The sequence below is a fragment of the Lepidochelys kempii genome, chromosome 5, assembly GCF_965140265.1.
Source record: "Lepidochelys kempii isolate rLepKem1 chromosome 5, rLepKem1.hap2, whole genome shotgun sequence".
Lineage (NCBI taxonomy): Eukaryota > Metazoa > Chordata > Testudines > Cheloniidae > Lepidochelys > Lepidochelys kempii.
The window spans coordinates 42,768,718-42,782,506 of record NC_133260.1 but is presented as its reverse complement, the minus strand read 5'-3'; the positions used below and the strand labels follow the sequence as shown (position 1 = coordinate 42,782,506).

General features: G+C 40.5%; 1 protein-coding gene across 12 annotated transcripts in view; it reads right to left on the bottom strand.

Annotated features, from left to right (window-relative positions):
* ERBIN (erbb2 interacting protein) overlaps positions 1 to 13,789 on the bottom strand; it is a 224,729-nt gene that overhangs the window by 62,063 nt on the left and 148,877 nt on the right. For all 12 annotated transcript variants that reach the window (XR_012158901.1, XR_012158902.1, XM_073344084.1 and 9 more), the window contains one exon: positions 2,848 to 2,904. Coding sequence is in view for 10 of the 12 variants with exons in the window: in XM_073344084.1 (XP_073200185.1) it covers positions 2,848 to 2,904 (57 nt within the window). In the remaining 2 variants the exon portion in view is untranslated. The remainder of the gene's footprint in view (positions 1 to 2,847; positions 2,905 to 13,789) is intronic.

The following is a 13,789-nucleotide window of genomic DNA, read 5'->3' as shown; positions in this document are numbered from 1 at the left end:
CCATCATTGGGCCTAATAACATCAGCCACACTATCAGAGGCTCGTTCACCTGCACATCCACCAATGTGATATATGCCATCATGTGCCAGCAATGCCCCTCTGCCATGTACATTGGTCAAACTGGACAGTCCCTACGTAAAAGAATAAATGGACACAAATCAGATGTCAAGAATTATAACATTCATAAACCAGTCGGAGAACACTTTAATCTTTCTGGTCACGTGATTACAGACATGAAAGTTGTGATATTATAACAAAAAAATTTCAAATCCAGACTCCAGCGAGAAACTGTTGAATTAGAATTCATTTGCAAATTTGATACAATTAACTTAGGCTTGAATAGAGACTGGGAGTGGCTAAGTCATTATGCAAGGTAACCTATTTCCCCTTGTTTTTTTCCTACCCCCCCCCCCGACGTTCTTGTTAAACCCTGGATTTGTGCTGGAAATGGCCCACCTTGATTATCATACACATTGTAAGGAGAGTGGTCACTTTAGATAAGCTATTACCAGCAGGAGAGTGGGTTTGGGGGGGGGGGGGATGGGATGAGAAAACCTGGATTTGTGCTGGAAATGGCCCACCTTGATTATCATACACATTGTAAGGAGAGTGGTCACTTTAGATAAGCTATTACCAGCAGGAGAGTGGGTTTGGGGGGGGGGGGGGGATGGGATGAGAAAACCTGGATTTGTGCTGGAAATGGCCCAACTTGATTATCATACACATTGTAAGGAGAGTGATCACTTTAGATAAGCTATTAGCAGCAGGAGAGTGGGGTGGGAAGAGGTATTTTTTCATGCTTTGTGTGTATATAAAAAGATCTTCTACACTTTCCACAGTATGCATCTGATGAAGTGAGCTGTAGCTCACGAAAGCTTATGCTCAAATCAATTGGTTAGTCTCTAAGGTGCCACAAGTACTCCTCTTCTTTTTGCGAATACAGACTAACACGGCTGTTACTCTGAAACAGCATTTGAAGTTCCCTTTCTAAATAATGTTTTCAATACCACCTTTTTCGGGCCATTGTCACATGCTGACAGGTGAGCCCTTCCCCATATAGGGCAGGGGTGGCGAACCTGTGGTTTGCGAGCCGCATGTGGCTCATTTACAGTTAAAGTGCAGCTCGCAACGGCCCCATTCCCCCTATTTTCTGCCTACTAGGCTGCAGGGGAGGGGGTGAATGGCCTCAGGCCTTCTGCCCTGCAGTGGGATGGTGGGACTACAGGCTACTGCAAGAGACAACTGGTGCCTGTTGAGAGTGTGTGTGTGTGTGTGTGACGGGGGGGGCACAATTTAAAGGTTCAGTCATTCCCCTCAACAGCTTGAGTCACACATCCCCAGGCACACCTCCCCTCTTACCCACAGCGGCCCCTCCCTGCAACTCCCAGGTTTTAGCTCTGTGAGGAGGGGCTGCAGCTCTCCTGGCAGCTCCCAGCTGTTTGCTGCTGGCTCTCCTCACAGCCTCAGCTCCAGCAGCTGTTGTGCAGGGAGGGGGCCTGGCTGCATCATACGACAAATTGGAGTCCGCAAATCCTGGCAAAAATCTGGGAGGGGGCGGGGGGGTGACACATGACCACACCCCTGGAACCCAGGCAGGCACACCCTGTACAGCTGAAGCCCTGAGCCCTGGTAGGTGTGCTCTGACACTCGAATTTCTGAAGATTGTCGTATGTGGCTCGGAGGGTTGTAAAGTACGACCACCCCTGATGTAGAGTACCTAGACACAATGTGCAAAATAAGTGAATCAATTCTGTCCAAGAAAGGATTTCAGCTGTATGCCATTACTTGCATATATCTCAAATGAAAACAGTCTTAAGTTAAGTAGGATCACCATGTGGATTAGGTGGAAAATTAAATTACTCAGGGCCTTGCCAGACCACAGAAGTAACAACACTGTCAGATTCCTGGGTTAGTTTGTCTCTTGCTAGAATAAGGAAAGCAACCCACAATCAGTGCCTGAAATTAAGAGGTGAAAGAAGGGACTAGAAGTGATACACAATCTAAAAAATAAAGCATGCAGTTGAATTTTACTATTAAAACAACCCCAGATTAAAATTTTAACAAGCATTTTACAGCTGTGGAAACGTGATTGGGGGATACTCACACTAGCTATGTTAAACAATTTGGTGAAGTGTTTTGGAATACATCTTGCATCACAGATTCCACAGAACATAGGTATGTACTGTGTTGTATTTTATCAATAATAAATGCATTCATGATCAAAGTTGTTCAAAAACAAGCAAATTCACCCAGTCACTCTGAACAATAAGCGTCTACTAATCCCACATACATTGATTTTAATATTAGAATTTGAATAATATCCACAACAGTTTTCAACAGTAAAGTCGAAAAGACTTAGTGCCACTAAAATAAATTTATGCATACACACAGAGTGCAGCAATGGTACACTAAAATTTGTCAAGATTTCTGGAGAGGGAAATTGATGGGATTAGAATTTAAAGTATTTTCAGCTAGAATCGTAACATTCACAGAGCTGCAGTAAGACACAATTCTTGGGATGCAGTCCCAGTGACTGGAGGAAAGAGGAGAAAATTAACATAGTACCGAATCAGTAAAAACTCAAGTATCTGAGGCAGAAGATCAAGGAGTCCACTGGGTTAGAGAAGAGACAGCAAGAGCTAATTTGGAAAGCCAGGACAAGGAAGAGACTGAACATGAGGAGGAGGAAGAGTCTCTGCAAGAGGGCTGATTCCTTTGGGTTTGATCATGAAGTTTTGGTGAATCTTGGGTCAATTAAGGCTCAATCCACTTTTTAGTAGTCATTAAGAGTTTACTGAAACTGAAAAGCAAGCAGGCATGTACCTTAAATATTCCATCTGTACTTACTTTGGCAACATTTTTAACTGGTTTTCTCTCAGTTCCAATATCTGGAGTTTAGTTAACCTGCAATATAAACACATGATAGAATGATTGACCATTAAAAGGTAAAACATTTCTATTTTCTGACGAAACCCAAACTTTGTGATAGAAACAGAAACTGAAAGTTATTTTTAGTAGTTGTACAAAAAGTCATTTAAAGACCAGGAATATTTTTCACTTAAGACTGCAAAGATAGTCCGTACAAAAAGTCACATTGTTGTAATCTCACCTTTTCATTAGTTTTTTTTTAAATCTGGATCTCTCTTCTGATTTGCACTTGCTTGAACACAATTGTTCTCTTCTACCCACAGATTTTTTATATATTTCAAACAATTTTTAGTTTATATAAATTCTCCTGAGATGTCAAAACAAAAGGTTGTTTGAGGGGAAAGGGCAGGATTAAGGAAAACAAATTAAAACACAATTTCTGCTATAGGGACTATTCTATACCTATACATAAAGCTATGTTAAAACAATACCTCTGATCTCTATTTCCACAAGTAACAATCATAGAAATGTAGGGCTGGAAGGGACTTCAAGAAATCATCAAGTCCAGCCCCCTGTGCAGAAGCATGATCAAGTACACCTAAACCATCCCTGACAGGTGTCTGTCCAACCTGTTCTTAAAAACCTTCAGGTGGGGATTCCACAACCTCCCTTGGAAGCCTATTGCAATGTTTTACTATCCTTACAGTTAGAAATTTTCCTATGATCTTACCTAAATCTCCCTTGCTGCAGATTACGGCCATTATATCTTCTCCTACTTTCAGTGGACATGAAGAACAACTGATTACAGTTCTCTTTATAACAGACTGTCATAAATATAAAGAGAAGGGTAAACCCCTTTGAAATCCTTCCTGGCCAGGGGAAAGCTCCTCTCACCTGTAAAGGGTTAAGAAGCTAAAGGTAACCTCGCTGGCACCTGACCAAAATGACCAATGAGGAGACAAGATACTTTCAAAGCTGGGAGGAGGGAGAGAAACAAAGGGTCTGTGTGTCTGTAGGTATTGTTTCATATTCTCTGTGTATATATAAAGCCTGCTGCAGTTTCCATGATATGCATCTGAGGAAGTGAGCTGTAGCTCACGAAAGCTTATGCTCTAATAAATTGGCTAGTCTCTAAGGTGCCACAAGTACTCCTTTTCTTTTTGCGAATACAGACTAACACGGCTGTTACTCTGAAACCTGTCTATAGTCTGTCTTTGCCAGGGATAGACCACGAATGGAGTCTTAGAACTTTTAGTAAGTAATCTAGCTAGGTATGTGTTAGATTATGATTTCTTTAAATGGCTGAGAAAAGAATTGTGCTGAATAGAATAACTATTTCTGTCTGTGTATCTTTTTTGTAACTTAAGGTTTTGCCTAGAAGGGTTCTCTATGTTTTTGAATCTAATTACCCTGTAAGGTATCTACCATCCTGATTTTACAGGGGGGACTTCTTTATTTCTATTTACTTCTATTTTTATTAAAAGTCTTCTTGTAAGAAAACTGAATGCTTTTTCATTGTTCTCAGATCCAAGGGTTTGGGTCTGTGGTCACCTATGCAAATTGGTGAGGCTTTTTATCCAACATTTCCCAGGAAAGGGGGGGTGCAAGTGTTGGGAGGATTGTTCATTGTCCTTAAGATCCAAGGGTCTGGGTCTGTAGTCACCTAGGCAAATTGGTGAGGCTTTTTACCAAACCTTGTCCAGGAAGTGGGGTGCAAGGTTTTGGGAAGTATTCTGGGGGGAAAGACGCGTCCAAACAGCTCTTCCCCAGTAACCAGTATTCGTTTGGTGGTGGTAGCGGCCAATCCAAGGACAAAGGGTGGAATATTTTGCACCTTGGGGAAGTTTTGACCTAAGCTGGTAAACATAAGCTTAGGAGGTTTTTCATGCAGGTCCCCACATCTGTACCCTAGAGTTCAGAGTGGGGGAGGAACCTTGACACAGACCTTAGCATACTTAAAGACATGTCCCCTCTCAGTCTTCTTTTCTCAAAACTAATCATGCCCAGTTTTTTTAACCTTTCCTCATAGGTCAGGCTTTCTGAAACTTTTATAATTTTTGTTGCTCTGCTCTGGACTCTCTCCACCTCTTCCCTAAAGTGTGCCACCAAGAATTGGACAGAGTACTCCAGTTGAGTGCTCACCAGTGCTGAGTAGAGCATACTGTTAATATACCTGTTAATATACCAGAATATTAGTCTTTTTCACAACTGCATCACAATGCTGATTCATTCAATTTGTGACCCCTGTGGCCCTCAGATCCTTTTCAGCAGTACTACCACCTAGTCAGCTACTCCCCATTTTGTAGTTGTGCACTTCATTTTTCCTTCCTAAGTGAAGTATTTACATTGTCTTTATTGAATTTCATCTTGTTGAGTTCAGACCAATTCTCAAAATTTGGTATGGTCATTTTGAATTCTAATTCTGTATCCAAAGTGCTTTCAAAATCACTCCCCCTCCCCAAAGCTTGGTGTCATCCCCAGATTTTATAAGCATACTCTCCATTCCATTATCCAAATCATTAATGAAAATATGGAATCGTATTGGAACCAGGATTCACCCCTAAATCGTATCGGAACCAGGACTGACCCCTGCAGCACTCCACTAAACACGCCCTCCCAGTTTGACAGTGAACCGTTACCAACTACTCCGAGTATGGTTTTTCAACCAGTTGTGTACTTTATAGTAATTTCATTTAGATCACATTTTCCAAGTTTGCTTATGAGAATGTCACACGGGATTGTCACTAAATCAAGATTCATCAGGTCTACTGTGTCAGCCATCTGATCAAGTGGCCATTGGATGCACCTTGGACTTCCCTTCCCAAGTTTCCTTCCTAGTCAGCTCATTAATCCATTTTTAAGTTTTCTATTTGGAAACTGCCTGACCTTTCTTACAGTAAAGCCTTGATGCAAGATAAATAACCTCTCAGTCTCTGAACTCAGCTGCTTGGCCAAGATAAATTCAACGGGGTCTTGACATCCAAGCAATGTAGCACACCCTCTGGAATTCTGTGGATTAAGACAGAAGTGACATGGCTTCTACATTTCATTTTTATATGAAATGTAGAAACTGCCTTATGTATAAATGCAGGCAGGGTCATGAAGACAAGAGTTCTGCGTATTACCTGCTGGCAGTCCTTCCACATTACAGAATAGGACATTAAAGTTCCCTGACTCTAGCAGAAGTAATGGCAAAAAAATTAAAGGCCATGATATGCAGCAAATAGACTTAAGGGGATCAACAGAAGGTGCTATGAGAATATGGAGAATAAATTTAAGTTTCACTGAATATTAGCAACCAAATTTAAGGTAGAACTGGAATGCCTATTAACAGTATCATTTTTTCTCCAAAGCTCTCTCACACTTTTGGTCACATCTGGGTGATGTGCACAGAAAAGTGAACCACCACACCCTATAATATTATAATAGCTACGTTGTGTCTTTATGGAACTGGTATTCAACTCCAATTCTGCCCAGCTTGCTGGAACGGGAGGATATCCAGAACTGCAGATTGAGAAGGAACTATTTTTTGCTCTCCTGTACCAGAAGGGGAAACAAGCGTTCTTTAGTCTTATATAGGACAACAAAGTACATTGTTTTCAGATGACTATTCTTGCAGACATGACCTTATCTGGCAACACCTCCTCCCTTTTTATTAAAGGTTTGACTCCGTCATACCTAGATCACTTGTGCTAGTGAATTAGGATTTCTAAGAAAATTGACAGGTTCCAGACTAGCAGCTGTGTTAGTCTGTATCTGCAAAAAGAAAAGGAGTACTTGTGGCACCTTAGAGACTAACAAATTTATTTGAGCATAAGCTTTCATGAGCTGAGCTGTAGCTCACGAAAGCTTATGCTCAAATAAATTTGTTAGTCTCTAAGGTGCCACAAGCACTCCTTTTCTTTTTAAGAAAATTGACTTTGTCTGAGCAGATCCTTTGTGACAAGCAGAATGATGGGTATTTCACCAGGCATATCTAATAGATCTTGGTACCATGGCATCTTTAGCCAATCTATGGCTACAAAATTAAACCTCAAGAAAGCTTCTGCAAGATTCTGTCTATCATGGCCATTAGAACATTTGTTTTGCTTGCCCAAGGCTTCTTGAACCTGCTGAATGATCTCTTTGCCTTCCTGCTAGACTTGAAGGCCCGTTGGTCCACTTCACGCTCACCTCAGTATCTGCAAATCTCCTAGAATAACACTGTTCTCAGAGTGATAGCCATGTTAGTCTGTATCAGCAAAAAACCAAGGAGTACTTGTGGCACCTTAGAGACTAACAAATTTAGGTTCCTGGTTTAGTGTTTTTGGTGTGTGGTTGCTGGTGAGTATTGGCTTCAGGTTGGGGGGCTGTCTGGAAGCAAGGACTGGCCAGTCTCCCAAGATCTGAGAGAGTGAAGGATTGTCCTTCAGGATAGGTTGTAGATCCTTGATGATGCGCTGGAGAGATTTTAGTTGGGGGCTGAAGGTGACGGCTAGTGGCATTCTGTTACTTTCTTTGTTGGGCCTGTCCTGGAGTAGGTGACTTCTGGGTATTCTTCTGGCTCTGTCAATCTGTTTCTTCAATTCAGTGGGTGGGTATTGTAGTTTTAAAGCGGCTTGATAGAGTTCTTGTAGGTGTTTGTCTCTGTCTGAGGGACTGGAGAACACTAACCCAGAAACTTATCCTGGCAACAAAGCCCAGTGCCAACTCTGTCCCCACATCTATTCAAGGGACACCATGACTGGACCTAATCACATCAGCGACACCATCAGAGGCTCATTCACCTGAACATCTACCAATGTGATATATGCCATCATGTGCCAGTAATGCCCCTCTGCCATGTACATTGGCCAAACCGGACAATCTCTATGCAAAAGAATAAATGGACAAATCAGATGTCAAGAATTATAACATTCAAAAACTAGTCGGAGACACTTCAACCTCCCTAGTCACTCAATTACAGACCTAAAAGTCGCAATACTCCAACAAAAAAACCTTCAAAAACAGACTCCAAAGAGAAACTGCAGAATTGGAATTAATTTGCAAACTGGACACCATTAAATTAGGCTTGAATAAAGACCGGGAGTGAATGGGTCATTACTCAAAGTAAAAACTATTTCCCCATGCTATTTTTTCCCTACTGTTACTCACACCTTCTTGTCAACTGTTTGAAATGAGCCATCCTGATTATCACTACAAAAGTTTTTTTCTCCTGCTGACAATAGCCCACCTTAATTGAGTAGTCTCATTACAGTTGGTAAGGCAACACCCTTTTTTCATGTGTGTGTTCTCTCTCTCTCTCTCACAAATATTATAATATAATCTTTCTACTGTATTTTCCACTGCATGCATCTGATGAAGTGGGTTTTAGCCCAGGAAAGCTCATACCCAAATAAATGTGTTAGTCTCTAAGGTGCCAAAAGTACTCCTCATTTTTTTTTTTTTTTTACGAGTATCACTGGAAACTATCTCCAATTTTTCTGACCTCATCTGCATCTAACGCTGCCAGACCACTTCTTCCCGCTGTATGAATCACTAACAGAACAGAGACATTGTTGTTTCTGTTGCCTTCCTTAGATTTATTGCATTTTCTCCTATGTTCAAGTTATCTCCTCAGCTAGTTCCACCTACTGAGACAAACACATCAGAACTCTGGGAGATACAAAACCTCTTCTATGTACGGGAAGGATGAGGTAATCAAAAGAAAGTTTTACTTCATCTGCTGGCCTTCAGAAACTACATCCAAATATCTTGACTGGTATTCGGGAATCGAACAGAGATGGTTATTTAAAATGGAAACCCTTAGACAACCTTAACTATAGATGTCCCTATGTATTCCACCTATATTAAGTATGTAACGTTGTCTATGCAGATCATAGCATATAATATATATTTTACATGTTATTTTACCACAAAAAGGCAACAGAAAAAACCTCCTTGCACTGTTGGGAAATGAAAATCTCTCCTTGCAGCAGAAAATATGATATGTATTATGAGACACTAATTCAAAATGCATAAAATCAAAAAGGAAAGCAACATGACACGTGTCTCAAAAGTGAGTTGTGTAATACTCCTGCAACATCTGGGGTTCAAACTTTTAACAAAAAACACATACTCAGTCATACCAAAATTCAGTTTTTTAGTATCCTTTTGAATATTTTAGATAAACTTGGGGCTTCGTTAAAAAAAATGTTTATAGATCAACTAACAAAGCTAAAGTAATTTTATTTCATTTTAAACAATGGGCCAAATTCATACCTGGAGTAACTGTTTACTTCAATTGAATATTCTAGGAATTATTTTGTCCACTGTTATCTAAGCAGCCTGTACACATTACAGCTCAACTTTTAAACACAAAAATTTAAATATTTAATACCACGTATGAGCACCACAGTCAGCAGAAAATTAGTTCAATAACTCCGTTAAATCTGATTTCCTGTCTGTTTTGGTTTAAGATCCTGCATCAATACAGCTCAACATCAAATATATAGTTTCACTTTCCAAGAAGATATGCCTACAAAGTCACATTACAACCACCCCTTTTACTTCCAAAATAGAATTATATATATTTCAGACAGTTTATTTTTTCAGCATGGTCACAAGTTCTTTATAATTTAAAATGTTTTTCTGAATTAAATACTATTAAAAGCAGGAGGCTAAAATAATCAGCATTCTGCTCTGTAGCAGCCTCTGAATCTTGCAAAATTATTTTTGTAAAATTGAAGAGATAACATTAAAAGATTAATGCCTCAAAATCTTAACACTGCATTGTTAGTTTATGTAAAAGTACAAAATTTATGGAAAATTAAGATCTTTTAAAAAGACAAGGTGAGTGAGGTAATATCTTTTACTGAACCAGCTTTTTGAAATATGGACTGTACAACGCTGGAAAGGTAAGATTAAAAATGAGTTCACAGCACTGCCATATTAATTTATTTACAAAAGTCATGGAAGGTTGTCTACAGCTAGCTAGTGCTGAGTTATAAAATGATTCTAAGCATCAAAGATCACATGTGCCAGAGGCTGGGGCTGAACTCCTTGGTAACAGGTCTATCAACAAGAAACTTAAACCTGAGCAGCAGCAGCGGCTGTTGCTTTACCAGCTCCATTTCTATACACTTCAGAGTGCTTATCAGTGGCTAGAAGCAGCAGTAGAAAAAGTAATTGTTTTCCCAAATGTCTTCTTTTCATGAAAAAAGTGAAAATGGAAGACACAATGGAGTAAAGTAGAAATGAATGTGGCTTTATTCTGCCCCTTTCATTCTTAAAATATTCCAGTGTGCTCTACAAAACAATGAATCAGAAGCTGGGAATGTGATGTCTATGTAGGCATATGCCATAACCATTATTTGACAAGATACACAGTTTTGGACACTAGAACCTATTTTATTTAAAAGTGCTGATCGCGACACCAGGATCATCATTGTACTCTTTTTGAATAGAGCTATGGGCTGTAACTTCCAATGGGACAAAAACAACAGTATAATATCTCACCCAAAGGCTATCACACCTATAATGCTGCACAGCTATGTTAGCGTTAGATAAGAATCCAAATGCAGATATTAGCCTCGCTTAAAGGCACAGCCTACAGATTTGTATATTTAGACATGAATGAACCAATTTTCAAAAGTGCTGAGCACGTGCCACTGAAATGGAATTTTGTATATACTGCAATGGAGGCTAACTCCAGAATCCTGGCCAATATTCATCCTTACAGTAAAACAGATTCTTATGTCTCTGACTCTACATGTTAATGAATACTGAATATAGAATGACAGCTGCATACTATTGGATCAGTAGGAATTGAGACTAGTTCTGTAAGGTTTCAAATTTGGATTGTAATAAACGAAGTCAGTACTAATTACTAAAATGTTACATAGGGCAATTTCACTAAGGAGTAATTTAACCTAATTGTAACAGAGCTGTGGAAGAAGTGCAAGTGTTCTAATTGTTATCCAGCATCTACTATGTAGCTGAACTAGAGTCACAGGGGAGCCACATGAAGCAAACTATATTATATATAGGTATTTATATTAAAGAAAAAAAATATGAGTGAAGACCAAAGCCAAGCACAGTGAGAGAAATACTACTTTGACATCTGATTTGTATGACTGAGGAAAATGTGGAGAGTAGTGTGAATATTAACCATTTATTCTACTACACCAACCTCTAAATTTGTAATGTGTTTACCAGATGCCAAGTATTGCTCAGCCTGAACTTTATTATTATGGACTGTATTCACAAAGGCAGGGCCTCACTTATCAAAGTGAAATCTGGAAAGAAATCTGGAAAGAAGAATTCAGAAAGTTTTCTTTATTTTACACTTTAATTTTTACCCATAGGCTTTGGAGGAAGCAAAGCAGTTTCAAAACACTTCTTACACATATGTATATATTAAATACAATCCTTAGATACAAATTAGAATTAATGTATATAATTATCCAAAGTAAAAGAAGTGAATCGAAGAGACCACAGTTTTTTGCACCTTACCAATTTCACCACCTGCTTTTATCTAAATGAAATAGGTAATGAGAGTACCTACTTCCTATAATTTCCACTATTCAGAGGAGAAAATTAGGACTTCACGAAAGGTTTCTTCAAGCATCCTGGATTTGCCTTAAACAATGATTTAAGTTAGAAGCACACACAAAATGTATTTAAGTGTAGGGTCCATCAAAATTAGACATTTGGGTCAAGAAATGAAAGGTCATTCCTTTGTAATCATACAAGACTTCTATTTCAATATCCAATGTTGTTGTAGCTGTGTAAGTCCCAGGATATCAGAGAGACAAGGTGGGTGAAGTAATATCCTGGTCTATTTCAATAGTTGATAAAATCATTGCAAAGTGGCTGATGACCGTTTTCTTTTGGTTGAAAAAACAGGATCTATATAGAATAAAATATAGCTGACCAGGGAATCCACTGACTGAGTAGCTATAGAAGGCTACCTGTACATACCCTACACGTCAGGAAAAGGTAGGTCTCTGCACTGCTGCCACATGAGATGGAGTAGAAGGCCACTTTGGAGGTGGGCTAAAGGTGCAGATCTGTGTTTATGAACAGGTTAAAATAGCATCCACAGTCTAAGCATGAGGAAGATGTTTAGCAGATCAATACCTTGATTCTGGTTTTGGGGGGTGGAGGAAGTTGGCTTTCACCTCCTCAACCATTCAGCACTCCACCTATATAGGGCTTTATGTGGTGGAGTATAGTACACCCTTAATGTCTACCTCTGCCTTTAAATAAATTTATATTATGATTAAATGAAACATTTCCTTAGAGAAGATCTGAACTAATTAAAGAAATACAGAATTCTTTAGGAGATTAGTGATGTAGTGGTGGGAGTCTGCTATAGACCACCGGACCAGAGGGATGAGGTGGATGAGGCTTTCTTCCGGCAGCTCGCGGAAGCTACTAGATCGCATGCCCTGGTTCTCATGGGTGACTTTAATTTTCCTGATATCTGCTGGGTGAGCAGTACAGCGGTGCATAGACAATCCAGGAAGTTTTTGGAAAACATAGGGGACAATTTCCTGGTGCAAGTGCTAGAGGAGCCAACTGGGGGGGAGCTTTTCTTGACCTGCTGCTCACAAACCGGGAAGAATTAGTGGGGGAAGCAAAAGTGGATGGGAATTTGGGAGGCAGTGACCATGAGTTGGTTGAGTTCAAGATCCTGACACAGGGAAGAAAGGTAAGCAGCAGGATACAGACCCTGGACTTCAGGAAAGCAGACTTCGACTCCCTCAGGGAACGGATGGGTAGGATCCCCTGGGGGACTAACATGAAGGGGAAAGGAGTCTAGGAGAGCTGGCTGTATTTCAAGGAATCCCTGTTGAGGTTACAGGGACAAACCATCCCGATGTGTCGAAAGAATAGTAAGTATGGCAGGCGACCAGCTTGGCTTAACGGTGAAATCCTAGCGGATCTTAAACATAAAAAAGAAGCTCACAAGAAGTGGAAGGTTGGACATATGACCAGGGAAGAGTATAAAAATATTGCTCGGGCATGTAGGAATGAAATCAGGAGGGCCAAATGGCACCTGGAGCTGCAGCTAGCAAGAGATGTCAAGAGTGACAAGAAGGGTTTCTTCAAGTATGTTCGCAACAAGGAGAAAGCCAAGGAAAGTGTGGGCCCCTTACTGAATGAGGGAGGCAACCTAGTGACAGAGGATGTGGGAAAAGCTAATGTGCTCAATGCTTTTTTTGCCTCTGTCTTCACTAACAAGGTCAGCTCCCAGACTGCTGTGCTGGGCATCACAGCATGGGGAGTAGATGGCCAGCCCTCTGTGGAGAAAGAGGTGGTTAGGGACTATTTAGAAAAGCTGGACATGCACAAGTCCATGGGCCCAACGAGTTGCATCCGAGAGTGCTAAAGGAATTGGCGCCTGTGATTGCAGAGCCATTGGCCATTATCTTTGAAAACTCGTGGCGAACGGGGGAAGTCCCAGATGACTGGAAAAAGGCTAATGTAGTGCCAATCTTTAAAAAAGGGAAGAAGGAGGATCCTGGGAACTACAGGCCAGTCAGCCTCACCTCAGTCCCCGGAAAAATCATGGAGCAGGTCCTCAAAGAATCAATCCTGAAGCACTTACATGAGAGGAAAGTGATCAGGAACAGTCAGCATGGATTCACCAAGGGAAGGTCATGCCTGACTAATCTAATCGCCTTCTATGATGAGATTACTGGTTCTGTGGATGAAGGGAAAGCAGTGGATGTATTGTATCTTGACTTTAGCAAAGCTTTTTCACACGGTCTCCCACAGTATTCTTGTCAGCAAGTTAAAGAAGTATGGGCTGGATGAATGCACTATAAGGTGAGTAGAAAGTTGGCTAGATTATCGGGCTCAACGGGTAGTGATCAATGGCTCCATGTATAGTTGGCAGCCGGTGTCAAGTGATGTGCCCCAGGGGTCGGTCCTGGGGCCGGTTTTGTTCAATATC